At 37.4% G+C, this 24,773-nt stretch overlaps 1 protein-coding gene across 1 annotated transcript in view; it reads left to right on the top strand.

Annotated features, from left to right (window-relative positions):
- The window catches only part of LOC104233283 (type II inositol polyphosphate 5-phosphatase 15), a 31,483-nt gene extending 7,202 nt beyond the window's left edge, over window positions 1-24,281 (top strand). The window contains exons 4-11 of the mRNA XM_070145653.1: window positions 11,654-11,784; window positions 12,323-12,407; window positions 13,033-13,198; window positions 13,301-13,341; window positions 13,470-13,734; window positions 22,222-22,345; window positions 22,650-23,010; window positions 23,679-24,281. Coding sequence (XP_070001754.1) covers window positions 11,654-11,784; window positions 12,323-12,407; window positions 13,033-13,198; window positions 13,301-13,341; window positions 13,470-13,734; window positions 22,222-22,345; window positions 22,650-23,010; window positions 23,679-24,035 — 1,530 coding nt within the window. The 3' untranslated portion in view covers window positions 24,036-24,281. The remainder of the gene's footprint in view (window positions 1-11,653; window positions 11,785-12,322; window positions 12,408-13,032; window positions 13,199-13,300; window positions 13,342-13,469; window positions 13,735-22,221; window positions 22,346-22,649; window positions 23,011-23,678) is intronic.
- Window positions 24,282-24,773: the final 492 nt, after the last annotated feature.

Raw genomic sequence — 24,773 nt, 5'->3', positions numbered from 1 at the left:
TATAAGTTCAGAACCAGGCGCATAATTATAACTATGCGTTTTCACATTTAAAGTCAAAGCATCAAGAATATTAACATCAGAAAGAGATAATTGTAGATTGGGTTGAGTATTAAAATATACCGGACCATAGGCCACTGTAGATTCTATCGAACCCATTAGAGACTGTCTGAAATTCAGATTTCTAGCATCTCTAAGAGCTGCTAAAAAGGTCTCTGGTAATCCTTTAAGGGTTAAAGGTTTAAATGCAATTTGAACCATACCAATATGCACATAATGGTAATGATGTTTATATAAATCTATATCATGCTTGTTTAACAAACGAATAGTCTGTTCAGACGAATTTAATGCTAAAGACTGTTCAGTCGTTTTTATCAATTGTTTAGAAGAAAGTTTATCAAACCAACCATAATCATAAATGGTTTTTATAGAAACTTTAGGAATTGTCCATTTATTTAATAAATCAAGGTTTTGAGGTATATCTACCTCTTCAAGTCTAGTACTTTTAGTACTTGTTTCTCCCAGATCCATTCCAAAAGCTTCATATCTATGTTGAATCTTTCATATCTATTACACATTTACCATGAAAATTCCTAGGCTCTGATACCATTTTAACACCAGGATCTAGGTAGGCGGGCGGTAGTCCGCACGGCCATCCAGATCTAGCTGCTTTAGTACACTTTAAAGGTTGGCGGTAGTCCGCACGACCAATAAGGATTCGAAATATACGGAAATTCTATTATAGTTTAATGACTGTATGGAAGGATCTATATCCTTTTACCCAAGCAAGGGGCCTGTCTAAGCCCGATACATACTCTTACTGAGCCCATGTGTCTAGCAGTTCTAACTGTGAAAGAGGTAGCCCTTTTGACAACTTCAGCGGGCTTTAATGTCACAGCTGGCTAGACGTAGCCACTAAGGCAAAGCCAATAAGAGTAGTACCAGAACCGACTGTACCACCATCTTGGAACCAAATCAAGAAACTATATTAAAATTTCTTTATATTTTGAAAGAGTCTGGATTCTTCATGGTTAATATGCAAGAGAAATTAGTTCTTCAACATAGATATGAATCCGTTTAGCCGGACATAGTCACGGCTGGGGAGAGAAACTAAGTATATAAAATACTAAAAAGAAAAGAGAATAAGTACCTTGAAGGCCGAGAAGCAAGGCCCTGAAGATGAACTGAACTTCAAAACTTTTATTAACTTCAACTGATTTACAAAGTATAAACTAAATCTTTACAAAGGGGGTTGGTTTAGAGAGATGAGAGAGAGAGAGTAGAGAGAGAGGGGGGTTCCGGCTCTTGTTCTTCAAATGAAGAAGCCTCCTTATATAACAAAAAAAAGAATCTAGAATAGTAAATTGGGTCCCACATCTGGGTCCCTACACAGTGTTTCTACTGTAGTTAAACAGTGTTTCTACCGTGGATGAACAGTGTATCTACTGTTTAAGTGGATCCTGGCGGCTGATAAGCTGTCAAGTCTTCTTTTTGTCGAAATTGTGCATTTGTTGGAGGAATTCTTCCACCTTGTCGATATCTCTGTCAGATAGTATCATTTCTGGTTGTATTGGTTGTGTATCTTCTACGAGGTCATCACCACTCGTTTCACTTCTCATTGAAGTGTCTGATTTTTCGCACTGATCTAGTGATTGGAGTAGATTTCTTTTTAATCCTTCTAAGTATTGATTTATCAAATCAATTTTATCTCCGTCTTGAATAGAGATTCTTCGAGCAATATATTTAACAGTGCTTTCTTCTATTATCCTCTTTTGAGGAGCCGTTACATATAAATGGATTTGTGTTTTGATAGAATCTAATAATTCTTGTCCATATAACGTTTTTGTTTTGGGATCAGTCTTCATCAATTTGTCCCAAAAATTGTTGTAGAATACCCTATATAAACAAGGGATTTGTTCTTCCGTATAACCTAATTCCGGAGTCCATTTATGGATCCAGGGGATAGAAAATTCAATAAAGAAGTAGATTTGATCAATTTTTTCTAGGTAGCAGATATGATCTGCGTGATATAACTCTGTTAAGAACGGCGAAGCTTTTGTCCATTCTTTGTATAACTTTAGGAATGGTTCGGGTAAAATCTTGGTAGTAGGACCGTGGTATGACCACCAGTTTAAAAACCAGTTAGGGATAGGTCCTGTAAATACCTTTGCGCATACTTTGATAAACCAAGTATGCTTATGTCTCTCATTGTTATAATAAAGCACCCTATCAAATGCTTGAATATAATCCCAATAAGTGAAATTCATAGGTGATTTATTAAGGCTTATCTGCCTTTCTTTCATTGTTGAAATACCCCATTCTTCAACAGATATAATCTGTTTGATAATGACTTTTGAAAAGTTATAAACATTTTCATTCGTGTTATAACCCGAAAAGTGCTGGAATTCTGCACTACCTGTACTGATCAGGATAGTCTCATAATAGGTGCGGGTTTTATATGATTCACCCGGATAGTATAATCCATTAATCAGATATCTCTGAAATATTTTCCACGGTTCTTCTTTTCTCTGAATCTCAGAGTTTTCAAGGAGAAATATCATTTCTCTCTTTGGTAACTTTTCATATGACTTGATATCGTCATTGTCTTCTTCTTTAGCAATTGAAGCAAAAGTATCACTTTGCTTTTTGGATGCTAAATAAGCCTGCAGATGTCCATATAACGGACTATCTTCTGGAATATCTTCCAAATGTATAGAATGTCCTGAGGATTCACCTGTATGCGGTACCTTTGAGTTTATCAAACTCTTTTTTCCTCTTTGTATTACTGGTGAGTTTGACGAGGATCCGTATGACGATCCCTGAGAATAAGTCCTACTAGGGGAAGATCTTCCCCTACCTCTGCCCCTGGTGACCCACGAAGGGTCCATTCTGCAGAAATTGTAAATCATCAATTTACTGAAGAATAGCAGTAATTTCATCAGAATTAGAGTATTCTTCTTCCATATTATCAATTCTGTCAGCCATGATTTTATCAAGTATGAGTTCCTTTAAGTCTCTGTTTAAATTAAGAATCCAGCCAGGATTTTAAATTTAAATCCTGTGATGACTTAGCTCAGCTTTTAGATAAAAAGCTTTCTGGTTTAAATATTAGACCTATTGATTTATCAAAAAATTTTGCTGATAAAATTGAGACTGTTTCTGATTATAAAACTGAGACTTGGTCAGAGTTTAATAAACTCAAAGGGATTGTTAAACAAAATCATAGGTATGCTGACAAACCAAGGATGCAGACCTATTATTATCCTCGTCCTACTCCTCAAGATGTGTTAATTGAGGAACGAGATTGGAATCAGACAAATACATCTTATAACGGTTCCGAAATTTATGAATGGAATCTTGATGGTCTAACTGATAGACAATTAACCATTCTCGTACACAAAATGCTTATGTATTCAACTATCTGTAAAAGTGTTAAAAATACAGATAGAAATATTTGCAAAATGATTATTGCAGGATTTACTGGCCAACTTCGTGGCTGGTGGGACAATCATTTATCTGTAGAAGAAAAGACTTTCGTTATTAATGCTACGGCAACCGACGAAGGTGTTGATAACATAGGTATGACTCTAGTAATGGGTAGGGAAGATGCAGTTTATACCCTTATCCTTACTATCTTAGAACATTTCAATGGTAGATTTACCTCGAATCATCAGACCATTCGAACTTTACTTAATGGGCTTAGATGTAAGACCCTTAGTGAATTTAGATGGTATAAAGACACTTTTATGAGTAGAGTTATGGAACTACCCGACAATAAATTTGAGCATTGGAAAGCCAAGTTTATAGATGGTCTCCCTTCCTTATTTGCTGAAAGAGTGAGGAATGTGTTAAAAGGTAGTTGCGGCGAGATTCTGTATAATAATTATACCTATGGTAAGCTTATAGGTGTTTGTACAGAAGAAGGATTGAAATTGTGTAATGAGTTAAGGCTTTCTAGACAGCTTAAGATTGATAAGCTTAAAGAAAAGTCCCAATTAGGTGACTTCTGTACCCAGTTCGGTTTACCCGGAACTTCCACTCAAAGTAGGAAGAAGAAAACCAAATATCATAGGTATCCTTACCCGGACAGCCCGTATAAGAAAAAGAGGTCTAGATATAGGCCTAAGGAAGAACGTGATACTAGAAAAGCGCATCGGAAATCTACTCGATTTGCGAAGAATAGATCCAAACGTGATCTCGCTGATATTAAGTGTTATAAGTGTGGAAAGTTTGGTCATATTTCTCCAAATTGCAAGCTTCAAAAGCTAAAAACCTTAGAACTCGATGATGAGTTACACGATAAGGTTTATGGCTTGTTATACACTTCGGGATCAGAATCTGACTATTACTCAGAGACTGAATCTGAAACTGAAGTTGAGTTAATTGATTTTTCTGATAATAATAAAAATGTTGATACTTCTTGCACTGCTTGCAAAGGTGATATTTGTGATAGTGACGAATTTTATAAATTGCAATCACAATTTGATAATCTTAATATAAAAACTATTACATCTGACAATGTAATAGAACTTTTAAAAGAAGTTACTGATGAAAAACTTCGTGAAAAAATTATTAATTTAGCTGCAAATTCCAGTTCTAGTAGTTCAAAATCTGTTGAAAAATACAAGAACGAATTTGAAAATTTTGCACCATATTCTTTATCTGAAATTAATAGAAGACTTCAAAAGTCCAATACACCTAGTCGAGATACTTCTTTTGATGATTTAAAAGAAGAAATTGAGAATTTGAAAAGAGATATTAAGTCTCTTAAGCAAAATCAAATGATTTGCGATCACCGTATTACTCAAATTGAGAAAAATAATTCTCTACCTGAATCTTCGACTAAAGGAATTTCTGATTTTTCTAATGATAAAGGAAAAGAAATTTCTGATGAAAAATCTGATTTATTTTTAGGTATGATGCAAATTATTACTGCACACAAATGGTATATTAAATGTACTATTTTAATTGATAATAATTTTTCTATAACTGATATAGCTATGATTGATAGTGGTGCAGATGTAAGCTGCATTCAGGAAGGATTGATTCCTACTAGATATTTTCAAAAGACTACTCATTTGGTGAAATCCGCTTCTGGTCATGCTTTAGATATAGAGTACAAATTGCCTAATACTCATATTTGCCAGAATAAAGTCTGTATTCCACATTTCTTCTTTTTGGTAAAAAACCAGTTATACCCTCCAATCATACTTGGAACACCTTTTATTAATGCTATTTATCCGTTTAATAATATAGATGAACATGGTTTTTCTGCTACTTATCAAGATAAAAAGATAAGTTATTCCTTTGTTACAGATCCCGTAACTAGAGATATTAATGCCTTGATTAATATGAAACAAAGGCATGTTGATTCATTACAATTAGAAATTCTTAGTATGAATATATTCGATACTATACAATCTGCTAAAGTTCAGCAGAAGATTAAATTGATTGCTGAAAAAATGGCCGTTGATGTTTGCGCCGATCACCCTAGTGCCTTTTGGAACAGGAAAAGACATATTGTAACTCTTCCATACGAAGAAATTTTTTGTGAGGATGATATTCCTACTAAATCTCGACCTTGCCAGATGAATGCTGAGCTAGTTGAATTCTGCAAAAACGAGATTGATAGTTTGTTACAAAAGGGTTTGATAAAACCCTCAAAATCTCCTTGGTCATGTTCTGCCTTTTATGTTAATAATGCGGCAGAAAAGGAACGAGGTATTCCTCGCTTAGTTATAAATTATAAACCATTAAATAAACATCTAAAATGGATTAGGTATCCTATCCCTAATAAAAGGGACTTGCTATCTAGGTTATATGACGCCAATATATTTTCAAAATTTGATTTAAAATCTGGTTATTGGCAAATTCAAATATTTAAAGAGCATACTTATAGAACTGCTTTCAATGTTCCATTTGGGCAATATGAATGGAATGTTATGCCATTTGGTTTGAAAAATGCCCCTTCTGAATTTCAAAAAATTATGAATGATATTTTTAACCCATATTTGGATTTTATCATCGTTTATATTGACGACATATTGGTATTTTCTAAAACTCTGGAGATGCATATTAAGCATCTTGATATTTTCAAGAAGATTGTTATACAAAACGGTTTAGTAATTTCTAAACCCAAGATGAGTCTATTCCAAACGAATGTTCGTTTTCTAGGTCATAATATTTGCCAGGGAAAAATTACCCCAATACAAAGATCTATTGATTTTGCCTCAAAATTTCCTGATGTTATCACTGACAGGACTCAATTACAAAGATTTTTGGGAAGTCTGAATTATATATCCCCTTTTTATAAAAGTTTGTCACGAGATCTAGCCCCTCTATACGATCGGCTGAAGAAAGATCATAAACACCCTTGGACTAACCAACATACTGAGTTAGTCAAAAGTATTAAAGGGCGGGTTAAATCTCTACCTTGTTTAACCCTTGCCAATCCTACTTGGCAAAAGATTATCGAGACAGATGCGTCTAATGTTGGATATGGAGGGATTTTAAAACAAGTAAATCCCAACAATAAGAGTGAATATCTAATAAGATTTCACTCTGGTAAATGGACCGAAGCCCAGAAGAAATACGCTACTGTGGCGCATGAAATGTTAACAATTGTTAAGTGTGTATTAAAATTTCAAGACGACTTATATAACCAAAAGTTTTTGATAAAAACTGATGCTCAATCTGTTAAATACATGTTTGACAAAGATTTTAAGCACGATGCTTCTAAATTAATATTTGCTAGATGGCAGGCTCAGCTAGCACCTTTCGATTTTGAAATTCAATACAAAAAAGGAACTGATAATTCCCTTTTGGATTTTCTATCCCGGGAATATTTAGAATAATTTATGAATTATTATACCATGCTATTTGATAACGAGGAATTGATCACTATTCTTAGAGTGATTAATTTAAACAGAGACTTAAAGGAACTCATACTTGATAAAATCATGGCTGACAGAATTGATAATATGGAAGAAGAATACTCTAATTCTGATGAAATTACTGCTATTCTTCAGTTAATTGATGATTTACAATTTCTGCAGAATGGACCCTTCGTGGGTCACCAGGGGCAGAGGTAGGGGAAGATCTTCCCCTAGTAGGACTTATTCTCAGGGATCGTCATACGGATCCTCATCAAACTCACCAATAATACAAAGAGGAAAAAAGAGTTTGATAAACTCAAAGGTACCGCATACAGGTGAATCCTCAGGACATTCTATACATTTGGAAGATATTCCAGAAGATAGTCCGTTATATGGACATCTGCAGGCTTATTTAGCATCTAAAAAGCAAAGTGATACTTTTGCTTCAATTACTAAAGAAGAAGACAATGACGATATCAAGTCATATGAAAAGTTACCAAAGAGAGAAATGATATTTCTCCTTGAAAACTCTGAGATTCAGAGAAAAGAAGAACCGTGGAAAATATTTCAGAGATATCTGATTAATGGATTATACTATCCGGGTGAATCATATAAAACCCGCACCTATTATGAGACTATCCTGATCAGTACAGGTAGTGCAGAATTCCAGCACTTTTCGGGTTATAACACGAATGAAAATGTTTATAACTTTTCAAAAGTCATTATCAAACAGATTATATCTGTTGAAGAATGGGGTATTTCAACAATGAAAGAAAGGCAGATAAGCCTTAATAAATCACCTATGAATTTCACTTATTGGGATTATATTCAAGCATTTGATAGAGTGCTTTATTATAACAATGAGAGACATAAGCATACTTGGTTTATCAAAGTATGCGCAAAGGTATTTACAGGACCTATCCCTAACTGGTTTTTAAACTGGTGGTCATACCACGGTCCTACTACCAAGATTTTGCCCGAACCATTTCCTAAAGTTATACAAAGAATGGACAAAAGCTTCGCCGTTCTTAACAGAGTTCTATCACGCAGATCATATCTGCTACCTAGAAAAAATTGATCAAATCTACTTCTTTATTGAATTTTCTATCCCCTGGATCCATAAATGGACTCCGGAATTAGGTTATACGGAAGAACAAATCCCTTGTTTATATTAGGGTATTCTACAACAATTTTTGGGACAAATTGATGAAGACTGATCCCAAAACAAAAACGTTATATGGACAAGAATTATTAGATTCTATCAAAACACAAATCCATTTATATGTAACGGCCCCTCAAAAGAGGATAATAGAAGAAAGCACTGTTAAACATATTGCTCGAAGAATCTCTATTCAAGACGGAGATAAAATTGATTTGATAAATCAATACTTAGAAGGATTAAAAAGAAATCTACTCCAATCACTAGATCAGTGCGAAAAATCAGACACTTCGATGAGAAGTGAAACGAGTGGTGATGACCTCGTAGAAGATACACAACCTATACAGCCAGAAATGATATTATCTGACAGAGATATCGACAAGGTGGAAGAATTCCTCCAACAAATGCACAATTTGGACAAAAAGAAGACTTGACAGCTTATCAGCCGCCAGGACCCACTTAAACAGTAGATACACTGTTCATCCACGGTAGAAACACTGTTTAACTACAGTAGAAACACTGTGTAGGGACCCAGATGTGGGACCCAATTTACTATTCTAGATTCTTTTTTTTGTTATATAAGGAGGCTTCTTCATTTGAAGAACAAGAGCCGGAACCCCCCTCTCTCTCTACTCTCTCTCTCTCCTCTCTCTAAACCAACCCCCTTTGTAAAGATTTAGTTTATACTTTGTAAATCAGTTGAAGTTAATAAAAGTTTTGAAGTTCAGTTCATCTTCAGGGCCTTGCTTCTCGGCCTTCAAGGTACTTATTCTCTTTTCTTTTTAGTATTTTATATACTTAGTTTCTCTCCCCAGCCGTGACTATGTCCGGCTAAACGGATTCATATCTATGTTGAAGAACTAATTTCTCTTGCATATTAACCATGAAGAATCCAGACTCTTTCAAAATATAAAGAAATTTTAATATAGTTTCTTGATTTGGTTCCAAGATGGTGGTACAGTCGGTTCTGGTACTACTCTTATTGGCTTTGCCTTAGTGGCTACGTCTAGCCAGCTGTGACATTAAAGCCCGCTGAAGTTGTCAAAAGGGCTACCTCTTTCACAGTTAGAACTGCTAGACACATGGGCTCAGTAAGAGTATGTATCGGGCTTAGACAGGCCCCTTGCTTGGGTAAAAGGATATAGATCCTTCCATACAGTCATTAAACTATAATAGAATTTCCGTATATTTCGAATCCTTATTGGTCGTGCGGACTACCGCCAACCTTTAAAGTGTACTAAAGCAGCTAGATCTGGATGGCCGTGCGGACTACCGCCCGCCTACCTAGATCCTGGTGTTAAAATGGTATCAGAGCCTAGGAATTTTCATGGTAAATGTGTAATAGATATGAAAGATTCAACATAGATATGAAGCTTTTGGAATGGATCTGGGAGAAACAAGTACTAAAAGTACTAGACTTGAAGAGGTAGATATACCTCAAAACCTTGATTTATTAAATAAATGGACAATTCCTAAAGTTTCTATAAAAACCATTTATGATTATGGTTGGTTTGATAAACTTTCTTCTAAACAATTGATAAAAACGACTGAACAGTCTTTAGCATTAAATTCGTCTGAACAGACTATTCGTTTGTTAAACAAGCATGATATAGATTTATATAAACATCATTACCATTATGTGCATATTGGTATGGTTCAAATTGCATTTAAACCTTTAACCCTTAAAGGATTACCAGAGACCTTTTTAGCAGCTCTTAGAGATGCTAGAAATCTGAATTTCAGACAGTCTCTAATGGGTTCGATAGAATCTACAGTGACCTATGGTCCGGTATATTTTAATACTCAACCCAATCTGCAATTATCTCTTTCTGATGTTAATATTCTTGATGCTTTGACTTTAAATGTGAAAACGCATGGTTATAATTATGCGCCTGGTTCTGAACTTATATGTCTATCCTATAGGATTTATTTCAAATTGTTATCTACTTTGAATCCTAGATGTAAGTTATACGATACATCGGATCAGACCATATTGGTAGAAACCAATTTTGCAAAGTCCAAGGTCACCACTAGGAGACCTATCAGGTGGGAGGAAATTAATTTTCCAACTACATGGACTTTAAATTCTGTTATATCCCCAAGTCAGATTACTAACGACTTGTCAAATACTGAATTTTCGCATGTCACTCAAAATCCGGATGGTAGGATTTGTATTCAATTTGATGATAAGTCTACTATTTATAATAGACATTCATTTTCTAATCATAGACTTCTACCTGCTATTCAACATATTTCCCCTATTGAACCAGTCTACTGTCCGGCTCGCAATCGTGCAGCTTCTCTACACACTATTGCTAGTGATAAGCCTGATCCAAAGGTTAAAAGGGTTGAAAGGGTTAAGATTAACCCTCAAACAAATATTGTTCAAGATAATGACAATATTTCTGATAAGGATATTCCTTCTGTATCCGAGATGGATTTCGACCCCAATAATATTTAATGATTCCACACCAAATTGATTTTAGCCCCGGTTCTCGGGCCCGTATTTATATTCAAAAAGAATTTTTTAGTGAAAAATGGAACCAGTTTAAAACATGGTTTTTTGATACTTATAGTAAAGATGATTTAAATAATATATCTCAAGAATTTTATGAAGCTTGTGCCTTGCATAATCAAATTATGTATTTTGTTCCTTGGTTTATAACAACTTATTTGCCTCTTTATATAAAGGTATTGGAAAGATCTTATAAAGACGGGAGTGGTAATATTACTAAAGCGATTTATCCTCCTCAGGCTCCCTTTATTCTACCTAATAATACTGGTATTACCTTCACTGCCTTTCAAAAATTTATTGATGATAACGTGGCAGCTATTAGTATTGCAGAAATTAATAAATTGATTTCTCAAAACAATTATTTGGGTTTATATGTAAAAATTTTAGGAGAACATATTGGTTCTCTTGATAAAAAACTTGATGATTTGACTATTTTAATAAAAGAAATGGGTACTAAGAAAGGACCAACTGATATTGCCTCCACTTCAGGAAGTAAAACAGTTGATCAAAACATTCTTACTCATATTCAAAGACCTCCTGAGATTCAGGATTTTAAATTTAAATCTCTTGATGACTTAGCTCAGCTTTTAGATAAAAAGCTTTCTGGTTTAAATATTAGACCTATTGATTTATCAAAAAAATTTGCTGATAAAATGGAGACCGTTTCTGATTATAAAACTGAGACTTGGTCAGAGTTTAATAAACTCAAAGGGATTGTTAAACAAAATCATAGGTATGCTGATAAACCAAGAATGCAGACCTATTATTATCCTCGTCCTACTCCTCAAGATGTGTTGATTGAGGAACGAGATTGGAATCAGACTAATACGTCTTATAACGGTTCCGAAATTTATGAATGGAATCTTGATGGTCAATGTGTGTTTTGATGTTGTAAATTACATGGCATTTTATATCAAGGCTCCAGTTGAAAGCAAGAGCTTTCTCATGATAAAAGATATTCTGGTCTAGACTTGCATTTTCCTAGCTGCTGGTCATGTCTTTCTTGGTTTCCATTCCTATAGTTGTTATAATCTTTTTTATACTATAAACTTTTTAGGCATACTAATAAAAGAGAAAAAAAATATAACTCCTTAAAACACATTTTAGATGCAGGTAGGTCTTGAAGGAAGTTCTGCTGGTCAATGGTGGTTGGAAATGATTGGAAAAACCTTGGATGAAGGATCGACTTTTATCCGTGTTGGTTTCAGACAGTTGGCAGGCTTGGTTATTTCTGTCTGGTAGGTATTGCTTATGGATCCTATGCACAAGGCTTGAATAACTTTGGTATATTTAGCATTTAAGCTTATGATATAGACAACAGAATCTGCTGATGAGGACTCACATTAGGTTTCACATGACTTGAGGTGAAATGTTAGTTCAATGTATGGCTGGCAATTCTTGAAGTTTTCAAACTTTAGATACACCACCTCAAAATGCAATATGTTTATGTTTGATGAATGCTGTTTTTATTCTTTGGATCTTCTCTTTTGACTAAAGTCACGAGTTCCAGCTTTTTTTACATATGAGCAAAAGGCCTAACATTTAACCCTAACTCACCCCTTCCTCCAACTGGGGAACACAACTTGTATTCAAGTCAATGGAAGTCAACTTTCCTGATTATTTTTGTATGTAAACTATGGTTTCTCATTCAATTTAAAGTGTCTATCTAAACAATTTCTTTTTGATGCATAAACTATCTATTAACTAGATTATGATGAGTGGGGGCCTCTATTTGTACACGTGTCTGATATCTGATGAAACAAAAATATTTTTCAGGGTCAGAAGTAGCATTAGTCGTTATGTTGGCGATGTTGATGTTGCAGCAGTACCTTGTGGTTTCGGGCGTGCAATTGGGAACAAGGTATGATTGCATTCTCCTTTTTGCTGTTTCTTGATGGATCTTATTGTATTATGCTGAAAGTTGAGAGCAAATTAGTTGTTTGATGGTGACTGGTTCTATTTTGAAGCATAAGAATAACATTAGGTTACTTATAATCTAGAACTTCTCTCTTAATTTGGATCACCCTGCAACATGTCCTAGGCTTTTGTCATGGAATAGGTTTATGCATGATTTCTTCCTGGGTTTCTTGGAATATTTTGTTGAAATATGGGCAGCATAGGGACTCAGAACCTAAGTCATGCTTGTGCCCAAAAAAAAAAAAAACCACCAGGAGTAATTTTACAGCATTGTAATACACTAGAGAAAGGGAGCACAGTTTTATCAGAACACAATCTTCCTAACTGTAAGTTTCTAAGTTCATATGAACATTACTAGTTCTACCATAATCTTGAGTGTCCATTGAAACAATTTGGTTGGACATGCTTGAAGCACATGTTTGTTGTGACCCTCGTAATGCAAACATGGGAATTACTACTATAGCGTTCAACGCATATTATCGCCATTCCTGATTCTTTTGATATGTTCGACAAGCAGATAACATTCTTTGTATTTGTGATATTGATTTTTGTCATGGTCCTGCAAACAGGGAGCAGTAGGATTGAGGATGAGAGTATATGATCGTACTATGTGCTTTGTGAACTGTCACTTTGCTGCACATTTAGAAGCTGTCAGTCGCCGGAATGCTGATTTTGACCATGTTTATCGAACTATGGTCTTTAGTCGGCCATCAAACTTTCTCAGTGCTGCTGCTGGTATGGTGCCATACCTTTTCACAGCTTGCTTGCTTGCCTGCTCTATGTATTTATTCTGGGTTGTTTATGGTTCTCGGTTGCCATTGGTCCTTTCTGTTGCAGCTGGCGTATCATCTGCGATTCAAATGCTCCGCAGTGCAAATGTATGTACATACTTAAATTAGTATTTTGGCTGTCTGGTCTTTAATGGTCTTCTTAAAATATTTGCTTCCTTCATTGGAGCAGTGTATTTTAATTAGCACAGATGAAAACATTGAGTTATGCTTGTCAGGGTGCGTTTAACTCTGCAGAAGCAATGCCAGAGCTGTCTGAGGCAGATATGGTTGTGTTTCTTGGTGACTTGAACTATCGGCTTGATGGCATTTCTTATGATGAAGCAAGAGATTTTATTTCTCAAAGGTGCTTTGATTGGCTTAGAGAGAGGGATCAGTTGCACACAGAGATGGCAGCTGGGAATGTCTTCCAAGGAATGCGTGAAGCAGTAATCAGATTTCCTCCAACATACAAATTTGAGAGGCACCAAATTGGCTTAGCAGGTATGAACACTTGAATAGATGATGGAAAACTGTCTCTTATTGAATGCATAAATGAGTTTAAATACAAGTTACAACAACCACCTTTCTCGAGTTTCATGTAAACCAAATAACTAAAGAATCCTATCTAAACCAAATGGATAACTCTGAAGAACTAACTATGATATCATCTAATCTAGAAGATAAATGCAATCTAATCTAAAGAGATAAATGCTAGGAACAAACTGATAACTACTAGTAACAAGGACTGTTGGTCCAATATGCCCCCCTCAAGTTAGACTATGTGTCACTAAGCCTAACTTGAACATATTGCAATCAAAGGCTGGTTTGGCAAGTGCTTTAGTGAGCGTATCAGCTAGTTGGTCAGCTGAATGCACATGAACAACTCGAACCGCCTTGCGTTCAACATGGTTGCGCACAAAATGAAAGTCCACCTCGACATGCTTCATGCGACTATGAAGGCCCGAATTCTCTCTTAGATAAGTGACAACAATGTTGTCACAGTAGATTGTAAGGGTATCTCTGATAGGAAGCCGCATCTCAAGCAATAAGTTTCTCACCCATAACAGTTCGGCAAGAGCATTGGCAACAACTCTATATGCGGCTTCAGTTGATGAGCGAACGATAGTTTTTTGCTTTTTTGAAGACCAACTGATGGGGTTTCGATCAAGGAACAGAATATAGCAGATGTGGAGGATCTGGTAGTTTGATCTCCAGCCCAATCGACATCAGAATACATGTGCAGATTGAAATCAACGTTCGGGGACACACGTAGGCCAAACTGAATTGTACCACGAAGGTACCTGAGAACACGTTTCACAGATTTCCAATGAAGCTCAGATGGTGATTGCATAAACTGGGACAATTTATTGATAGCATAGAAAATATCCGGCCTTGTAAAAGATAAATATTGAAGTCTTCCTAGGACTCGAAGATAGCGAGTCGCATCTGTTAGCGGAGCCCCATCATTGAGTTTTAGCAACGCAGAGGCACTCATTGGTGTGTTAGCGCTCTTACAATCAGCCATCAACTCATCATTCAGGATCTCATTGACATAATTAGCTTGAGAGAGAATAATATCATCAGAACTCCGAATCACCTCAACACCAAGAAAATAATTAAGATTTCCCAAATCTTTAATTGGAAAACGAGAGGCAAGGGAAGTTATGACCTCATTCACAGTGATAGAGTTTCTACCAGTAACTATAATATCATCAACATATACCAAAATAAACATGAAACCAGCGTTGCTATGCCGAGTGAATAGGGAGTTGTCCGATTCAGTCTTGACAATATAGGAGAGATGGCCTTTGAGGGCATTATACCAAGCCCGAGGTGCTTGCTTTAAGCGATAAATTGCATTGCGCAACTTACAAATATGAGTTGGATTATTACCACAAGCAAAACCCGGAGGTTGCGTCATGTAGGCGTCTTCTTCAAGGTCATCTTGAAGAAATGCATTGTTAACATCGAGCTGACGAAGGGGCCAGTGAAAACGAAGGGCAACAACAAGTATGATTCGCACAGTAGTGGGTTTGACCACTGGACTGAAAGTAGAGTGAAAGTCAACACCCGGCCTCTGAGTAAATCCCTTCGCAACCAGTCTCGCTTTGTAGCGATCAACAGAACCATCTGCTTTCCGCTTAATCCTGAAAGCCACTTACATGAAACAACATTCTTAGAGGATTTTTTTTTGATGAAGGCATCTTCTTGCTGGCATCAAGAAGATGCAAATCATTACAAAGAGGTTGGTTAGCTCCATTTACACAAAAATATAGTTCTGACCAGGGAGCTAACCAGAAGCGCAAAAAGCCTAAAGTTGGCAATCAAACGAAAGACAAAGAGCTAATGAAATCTAAAAATGGAATTAAATCATTTACAGAGGAAAGGTTGCTCCAGCTATATAGATTCCTAAGGCACTTTGCTTTCAGGTAGCTGTTGGGAGTTGATATTCCATCAAAGCATCTGTGATTCCTTTCTGCCCAAATACACCAAAATATACATGCTGGGATCATCTTCCAGATCTTCTTGATGGTTCTACCGACTTTCCATTGACTCCAACTTTCAACTGCATCTTCTATGCCTTGTGGTACTGTCCAACTTATGCCAAAAATTGAAAGGAACATGTGACATAAATCTGCAGCCACTCTGCAGTGCAATAGCAAATGGTTTATAGATTCTGAGTTGTCTAAACACATGTAACATCTATTCACCAGCCGGAAATTCCTTCTACATAAGTTGTCTTGAGTTAAAATAGCACCTTTAAGAGCTATCCAGGTGAAGCACATGACCTTTGTGGGGAGTTTTGTCTTCCATATGAGCTTCCATGGCCAAAGCTCAATTACTTCATTGCTAGCACACAATTTCTTGTATCCTACCTTCACTGAATAACAACCTCCATTCAGATTGCCCCACCTTAAACTGTCTTGAGCTTGTGTATTTATTTGAACACTTTCCAGTAGCCGGAAAAGATCAAAGAGTTCCGCAAGTTCCCATTCCTGCATGTGCCTTCTGAAGAGTGGATCCCATATGTTTCCTGATCTGTATTGGGCAATTTTTGAGTCTGGATCAACTGCTATCTGGAATCATTTGGAACAAGTTCCCAAGTGTGGTTATTCAGTAAAGCATCAAATTCATTTTTCATTGCTGCTCTCCACTCCGGATGTTTTTGGGCTTGTTTGAAAGTGTGGGGTACGAGTGTAGGTTCCAAGTGAGCGACGTAGTCAAAAATCTTTTTTGGTTTTTGAATGCTATTCTGTGAGAGAGTAACTACGCGATTGGGAGAAGAAGGATTGTGCGGCAGGGGTGGTTCCCATTGGTGCTCAACGGGAGGAACAATGATGGTAGGTGGGGGGGAGGGGCGATCGAATTGGTTGATTTGAGGTTCGGGGTGCATCGTTGATACACGAACAGTGGTGGCGAAGAGGTTGGGATGGATTTGGTTGATGTATGAGGTAAATTTATAGAGTTTAGAGGGTGACAGAGGTCAGGCAGAAGGTGACTGTGATGGGGATGGACTAGAATAGCAGGAATTATCAAGAGGAGATAGAGTAGGAAGAGATAGAGACATACCTGAGGCAGGAGTGTGTGAAGATCCCAAATTTGCTTGTACCACTGGTAATACGCCGGGAATCTTGGGTGGGGGTGATTGATTTGTAGCTAGAGTTTCATTAGGAGATGAAGGATGTTGGAGAAGGGATTCTTTCGTATTAGGAGTGGGTTCAATTTCATTGATTTTATTTTGTGTGGGGTTTATAATGGGTTGGGGTAATTCTGAAAATAAGGGAAAGTGAGAGGTGGGTTTTGGATTTTCTTTATTTGTGACTTTGTCCCATTCCAATTTATGTGATTTAAGTGCAATATTTGAAAATAAATTTTTGAAGGGAAAAATATTCTCAAAAAATTGCACATCACGAGATAAATAAATTTTTGATGACGCGGGATCAAAACATTGGTGGCAATGATGGGTTACAGAGAAACCGAGATAAGCACATGGAGTAGACCTGGGTTCAAGTTTATTTTTAGAATAAGGTTTGAGCCAAGGATAGCATAGACAACCAAAAATTTTAAGAGCATCATAATTGAGTATTTCACCAAATAATTTTTGAAATGGGGACTGGTTATTTAAAAGTGGGTGGGAAGATGATTTATTAAATAAAAAGCATGTTGACATGCGAATGACCAAAAAATTGATGGAAGAGATGCCTCATAAAGTAGCGTTCTTGCACTTTCAATAATATGGCAATGGCATCTCTCTGCAAGAGCAACCCTTTGAGGGGTATAAGGTGGTGTAGAAAGATGTTCGATACCGTGAAGGGCGAGATAAGAGTCAAGACTTTTATACTCCTCTCCACCATCAGTATAAAGCGATAAAATTTTGGTATCGAAGTGCTTTTCCATTAGAGGGTGGAACCTTTGAAAAAGCTCTTTGACCTCACTTTTATTTTTTTAAAGTGTACAACTCCCATTGGGCGCGTCGCATAAGGATACTACGGTTTGGAATCCAGTGATCGAAAGGGATGAAAAAAGATTAGCAGGCTGGCAGAAACGGTATTTGTCAAAAGGGGGTAAGGAAGTGCTTATTAAAAGCACTTTATCGAGTATGCCCACCTATTACTTGTCCCTGTTGCAAGCGTCGGTGAGCATCACAGAAAAACTGGAGCGGCTTCAAAGGAATTTTCTTTGGGATGCTGCGAATGGAACTAGAAAGTTTTATCTAGTGAATTGGCAGACAGTCACTTCCCCGACGAAGTGGGGTGAACTTGGAGTAAAAGATCTTAGGGTATTCAACATAGCTTTATTGGGGAAGTGGTTGTGGAGATTCGGGGTAGAAGAGCATGCCCTATGGAGGGAGGTCATAGTAGAAAAGTACGATTCCACGGGAGGGGGTTGGAGGACCAAGGCAATCACAACACCTTTCGGGTGTGGCATGTGGAGGATCATCATGAAGAATTGGGAAGCATTCAGTGGCAACATCACTTACAGGGTGGGAGATAGGAGGAGAATCAGCTTTTGGAATCATAGGTGGTGTGGAGAGGATACTCTGAGGGTCTCCTTCCCTCACGTCTTCAGAGTTTCAAACCAGAAGGAATTGATGGTCCAACAGATTCGTAAGGAACATGGAGGGGGGAGGGGGTAGTATGGGACTTCTCATTTAGAAGGAACATGCAAGATTGGGAGATTGCAGAGCTCCAAGATTTGTTGACACTGCTATATGGGTAAGACAGGCCCCGACCATCTTGTAATTCTTGGAGATGGGGTTTGCGTGGTGATGGTTTGTTTACCGCAAAGTCCTTTTACCAGAGTATGTTGGTGAGAGAGGAGGCCACTTTTCCCTAATCCTCGATCTGGATTCCTAAGGCGCCCACGAAGGTGTGCTTTTGTGCATGGCTAGCGGCGAGGGGAGTGATCTTGACTGCTGAAAATCTTCTAAAGAGAGGAATTACACTTGTTAGTTGGTGCTACATGTGTAAAAGCTCAGGGAAGAAGTTGATCATCTTTTGTTGCATTGCCCTGTGTCCTCGGCTTTGTGGAGGGCAATCCTAAATTTTTTTGGTGTTCAATGGGTGATGCCAAGCACTGTAAAGGAGATGTTATATAGCTGGGCCGGTTTCCGTAGAAGAAGAAAGCAAAAGGCGTGGAAGTTCGCCCGTTAGCTCTCATGTGGATAGTTTGGGGGGAGAGAAATAGGAGAGCTTTTGAGGGGATTGAGTCTCCTTTTTCACATCTTAAGAATAGTCTTTTATCTTTGATCGCTTTTTGGTGCACTCATATAGCCCCTACTTGTAGGGGTGTTCGTCGGTCGATACGGTACGGTATTTAGACATTTCGGTTCGGTATTTTTGGTATTCGGTATTCTAAAATGCTATACCAATACCGTACCTAATTAGATTCGGTATGGTTCGGTTTTTCGCCTTTCGGTTTCGGTTTATTCGGTATGGTAACTTTGGTTTATTCGGTTCTAAAGCAGCTTCGGAACGTTATATTTTGGGGCAGTAAAATCAATCTTATGAATGCTACAACACTGCACAACATATATGTGACTTCTATAAACAAGAGCATAAGATTAAAATAATATTTACAAACTTCATCAACATATAAGTATGTCTGGTCTAAAGCTCTAACTTGCATCTCCTTAATATACCGGACACCAATAAGCTTCTTAAAACGTGACCAAAATAAGTCTTTCACAAATGTTGTTTACAAAAACTATTCGGGTAACATCCATTAACCACATAGACAAAAATAGGTGGCGCACAGGCTTCAACAAAATAACATGGAACTAGAAACATTCTCTTGAAGCTCTCTGGTAACTGAGGGCTGCAAGGATGATAGGATATTTAAAACTAATCCAATATATATTTCGGTACGGTATCAGTATTTCAGTATTTTAAAAAAAAATATCAAATACCATACCAAATACCAAAAAATTCGGTTTCGGTATGGTAATTCGGTATTTACCAAATTATGCACAACCCTACCTACTTGTATAGAAGATTGGGCGTCTTTTGTAAAGAATCATGTTCTGATATAAATTCTCTACTCTTTGGTATACTTCCTGTATACGGGAGTTCTCTCCCTTTTGATTAATACAATTTACTTTAACAAAAAAAAGTGTACAACCATGTATACCGCGTGTACTGATCAACAAACAAGCAATAATACCATTTTTTGTCAATGGATAGAATTGGAGAGGGTCCCCATAAATCACTAAAAATTATTTGAAGAGGTTTGGAACTTGTCAAACTCAACTGACTAAATGGTTGTTGATGGGCTTTATCAGATGAACAAGAATTACAAAAAAGAGACTTGTCTCGCTCAGAGAATGGAAGCGAAAATTTATTCAAGATATACTTAAGAATTCTGAAATGTGGATGACCTAGTCTTCGATGCCATGTGGTCATAGAAGCCGTGGCAGAGGTGATGTGAGATTGCGGAGGTGGTGATGGATATGACTTGGGCCACTCATACAATCCATGTTTATTCCGGCCTCGCACCAGTGGTACTCGCGTTTTCAGATCCTTCACAAGAAAATCAAAAGGAAAAAATTCGATAGATGTTAGATTATCTTGGCAAAATTTGGAGACAAAAATAAGTTTACGTTTGATGTTAGGAGCACATAGAGTGTGAGTTAGATGAAAAATATTATTTGATGCTTTTAACTGAGTTGAACCAGTATGAGTTATGGGAATTTTGTTACCATCACCCATAGAGACATTCTCATTGCCATGATATTCCTGTAAATTGTGTGGCTCTGTTGTGAGATGATGAGTAGCTCCAGAATTCATAATCCATGGGTTGGCAGTAGAGGTGAAACCGCAACCATAATTAGCTTTAGCCTCAAAATGATTGTGAGATTTAGATCTGCAGACACTTGCAATGTGGCCAATTTTGTTGCACAACTGACACCGGATAACATTAGTGAAATTATTGTTAGTCGGGGCTGACCACTGAGCTGGCGGATTGGAGCGAGCATTCTAGCGCCATTGATGAGGATTGTGAGTAGGCGTGCCATTATTGTTCTGACGGCGATTGTTGCGGTTGTTAGAATTATTGGTTGATTTGTTGTGAGTGGCCACCGCAGCAGTGATTGGGCTCTGTATTTTCTTAGCCTCCTCATGACGGAGAAAGAGCTCATGATCAAAAAGCTTCTCATACAGTTCTTCATAGGTTACTGTGGTGTCACGTGCACGTATAGCGGCCGAGATCTCGCGAAACTCAGGGCCAAGTCCACTAAAGATTTTGACAATGAGTTCGGAGTTAGTAACAAGGGCACCAGCAGTGGCTAGTTCATCCGAAAGGGACCGAATACGTTGAAGGTATTCAGTAATAGGGAGGGAGTCTTTGGTGATTCGGGCAAGTTGATCACGAAGGCTAAAGATCTGAGTTTGGGACTTGTTTGCATAAGCAGTATGCAAAGAGTCCCAAGCCTGTTTTGATGTGTTGGCAGCATCAACTGTGGAGGCAATCGTAGGATCAACAGATGCCATAAGGGCGTTTTGAATGAGGTAATCCTGACGGAACCAAAGTGTATAAGCAGGGTTGGGGGTCGTGTTGGTGCCAAAAGTGGTGCTCGGGTTGGGAGTCGGGGTAGATCCATCAAGGTGACCATAGAGGTCATGTCCATGCATAAGCATGGAGAACTGAGCTTTCCAAGTGGAAAAATTGTGACTGCCACTAAGTTGGATTGGCAGTTGGGAAGCGGGGTTGAAGTAAACTATGGTGTTGATACCAGTAGTGTTGTCAGCATTGATAACTCTGGAAGTGTTTCCATCTTTCAGTCATTGGAGGATTTGGTGCTTGGAAAAAAATAGGATCGTGCTCGTTAGAGTTGTATAGGCTCAGATACCATATGAACACTTGAATATATGATGGAAAACTGAGCTTTCCAAGTGGAAAAATTGTGACTGCCACTAAGTTGGATTGGCAGTTGGGAAGCGGGGTTGAATTAAACTATGGTGTTGATACCAGTAGTGTTGTCAGCATTGATAACTCTGGAAGTGTTTCCATCTTTCGTCATTGGAGGATTTGGTGCTTGGAAAAAAATAGGATCGTGCTCGTTAGAGTTGTATAGGCTCAGATACCATATGAACACTTGAATATATGATGGAAAACTGTGTCTCTTATTGAATGCATAAATGAGTTTAAATACAAGTTACAGCAACCACCTTTCTAGAGTTTCATGTAAACCAAATAACTAAAGAATCCTATCTAAACCAAATAGATAACTCTGAAGAACTAACTATGATATCATCTAATCTGGAAGATAAATGCAATCTAATCTAAAGAGATAAATGCTAGGAACAAACTGATAAGTACTAGTAACAAAGACTGTTGGTCCAATAGCAGGTAACTGTAGCTATCAATTCTGCAATTGACTAACGTAATCCTCTCTTCTTTCATATTTGCAGACAGGATGTAAATGATCTATATATATTTCTCTCTCCTCCTCTGAATATCTGATGTGGTTATACTTATCTCATTTGTAAGGGTATGATTCTGGTGAAAAGAAGCGAATTCCTGCTTGGTGTGACAGAATTTTGTATCGTGATAGCCGCTCCGCCTCAGCTTCCGCGTGCAGCTTAGATTGTCCTATCGTCTCATCAGTTTTGCAGTAAGTTCTCCATATGAACCCAAAATAATTGAAGTCCCTGATTTTTCAGGGCACTTGACAATAATGTTTCTGTGGCTTTTCTTTTTTTCTTTTTCCAGTTTTTTTTTTTTTTTGTCTTTAAACAGGAGACCAAGAATGTTTGTTTCATCCTTCATTTCTCCATCCGCTTCTCAAACTCTTCTTCTTTAGTTCTTTTATCGTATTTATGTATTTCATTACCTGCCTTTACCTCTTTTGCCATCTTTTTTCTGTATCACTTCTGTTTCCTCTGTTCCCACTTTTCTAAAAGCCTCTCCTTTAATAGGTATGAAGCTTGCATGGACGTAACAGATAGTGACCACAAGCCTGTAAGGTGCATATTCAATGTGGAGATTGCTCGAGTGGACGAATCAGTGAGAAGGCAAGAATATGGAGAAATCATTAGATCAAATGAGAAAGTTGTGCTTATGCTTGGAGAGCTGAATAAAATTCCAGAAGCAATAGTCAGCACAAATAACATAATCCTCCAGAACATGAACTCATCCATCTTGCGCATTACAAATAAGAGCGGCAAAAACAAAGCTATTTTTGAAATAACTTGTGAAGGCGAGTCCACTGTTAAAGATGACGGGCAAGTGGTTGATCATCCTCCAAGAGGTTCTTTTGGTTTCCCTCGTTGGCTTGAGGTAACTTCCGCTTCTTAAATTGGAGGATTGGAGCTTTTCTATCATTATGGTGGCTGGGGCTTGATGGCAAGGTTCTAATTTGTTTACTTGTGAGATTTTCCAAAGTGATTCCTCTCTCCCCCTTGTGTTTTCTTTTTCTATTTTTTTTTCAAGAGTTGGAAGATTGGAAGTCACGACTGGTTCAGTCACTCTGAACATTCACGTGAACCATGATGTTAGTATTCGCCTATTTTAGAAATCTCACCATCAGAAGTTGGGTGCCTCGCTGAGAATCTTATTTGGGACCCGCTGACCTTAAAGCTAACTAGACCACAAAGAACCTAAAATACATGCATAGGCTTCTATTTGTCTGTGTTGCAGAAGACGAAAAATATGGAAATGAAGAGAAAAAATGTAGTAGTTGGGGGGTTTTTTCGAAAAGAAAAAAAAAATGAAGTTATTAGTAAATGAGTGGGATGACTTTTGAAGAACTGTGGTTTACTGTTTGGATATGGTTAGACCAACACCAAGTTCCATTTTGGAAAGGGTTAGGGTCCCAGTGTAGCTTCAAAATCTGCTTAGTATGTTGCCTTTAAAAGAAAAGCTATTTTCAGTTTCTCATAAGCTAAATTAGCAAACTAAATGCTCGGCTTTTAAGAATCTGATGCATTTGGGTTGAACTTCAACAGGTCAATCCTGCAGCTGGCATCATTGAACCAGACCATATTGTTGAAATTTTAGTTCACCATGAAGACCACCAGACACTTGAGGAGTTTGTTGATGGGATACCTCAAAACTTTTGGTGTGAAGATGCCAAGGATAAGGAAGTCACATTGGCAATCAACGTCCGTGGTTGCTTCTCAACGGAGACAAAATGTCACCGTATTCGTGTACGCCACTGCTTTTCAGGCAAGCCTTTGCCAGCAGAGATCATGCCCAACAACTCTAATAATCTGCGGACAAATGTCCTCCACCGATCTGACTTTCAGCCTCTTGGTTTTGCGCCTGATGTTGTTGACGACCTAATAAATCTAAATAGTCCTTGACGAGCAAGCTTGTCTCCAGGTTGAACCATGCCCAAATCGCGTGGTTTTAATTCAATGAACTGGCAATCCAATCTGTGTATGTGTAAATAGTCACCAAAGGTTCTCAGTATTATGCAACATCTCAACAAGTAGGACTTCTCTATAGGAAATTTCCTTTGAATATGTCATTCTTTTGAGTTGGCCGCTTCTGAAATTTTCGGACTGTCACTTTGAAAGTGTATAGCGTAAATTGCACACTTGTAATAACCTAGAGCTAGTTGTGTATGTAACCATGTAAGGTATCCGAGTGAGTGGCACATTTCGTGAGGAGAGTTGAACCCATCTAAAGTTGTTTGGATTTTTTTTTTTTTTTTTGGGGGGGGGGGGGGGAGGGAACCTTTTGAGTATTCTTTTTGATACACTTCTTGTTTTACATTTTTCTGTTTTGGTAAGAAAAATGTGTGTTAAACATGACAGGAAACGGAGGTAGGGGAAGTGTTTTCCTCTCTATAGCATTGTGTTTCCTTCTTTTGTTGAACTTGCTGATATTACTTTCCATCAGGTCATATTCACTTGCATGAAAAGCAAGGAAAATGGAGATTTCTCAACTTTGGAATCTGTTGCACGAAGTCTGTATACCATCACAGAAAATTCTTAGTTTATGATATGACATTACATTTAACAGTCAATCTGTAGGAAAGAAATATATTGCATTTTATTATTCAAATACTAACATTATTTTGTGTTATATTTAGTGTA

The sequence above is a fragment of the Nicotiana sylvestris genome, chromosome 5 (genome assembly GCF_000393655.2).
Source record: "Nicotiana sylvestris chromosome 5, ASM39365v2, whole genome shotgun sequence".
NCBI classification, from domain to species: domain Eukaryota; kingdom Viridiplantae; phylum Streptophyta; class Magnoliopsida; order Solanales; family Solanaceae; genus Nicotiana; species Nicotiana sylvestris.
This window is presented reverse-complemented; position numbering and strand designations above follow the sequence as displayed.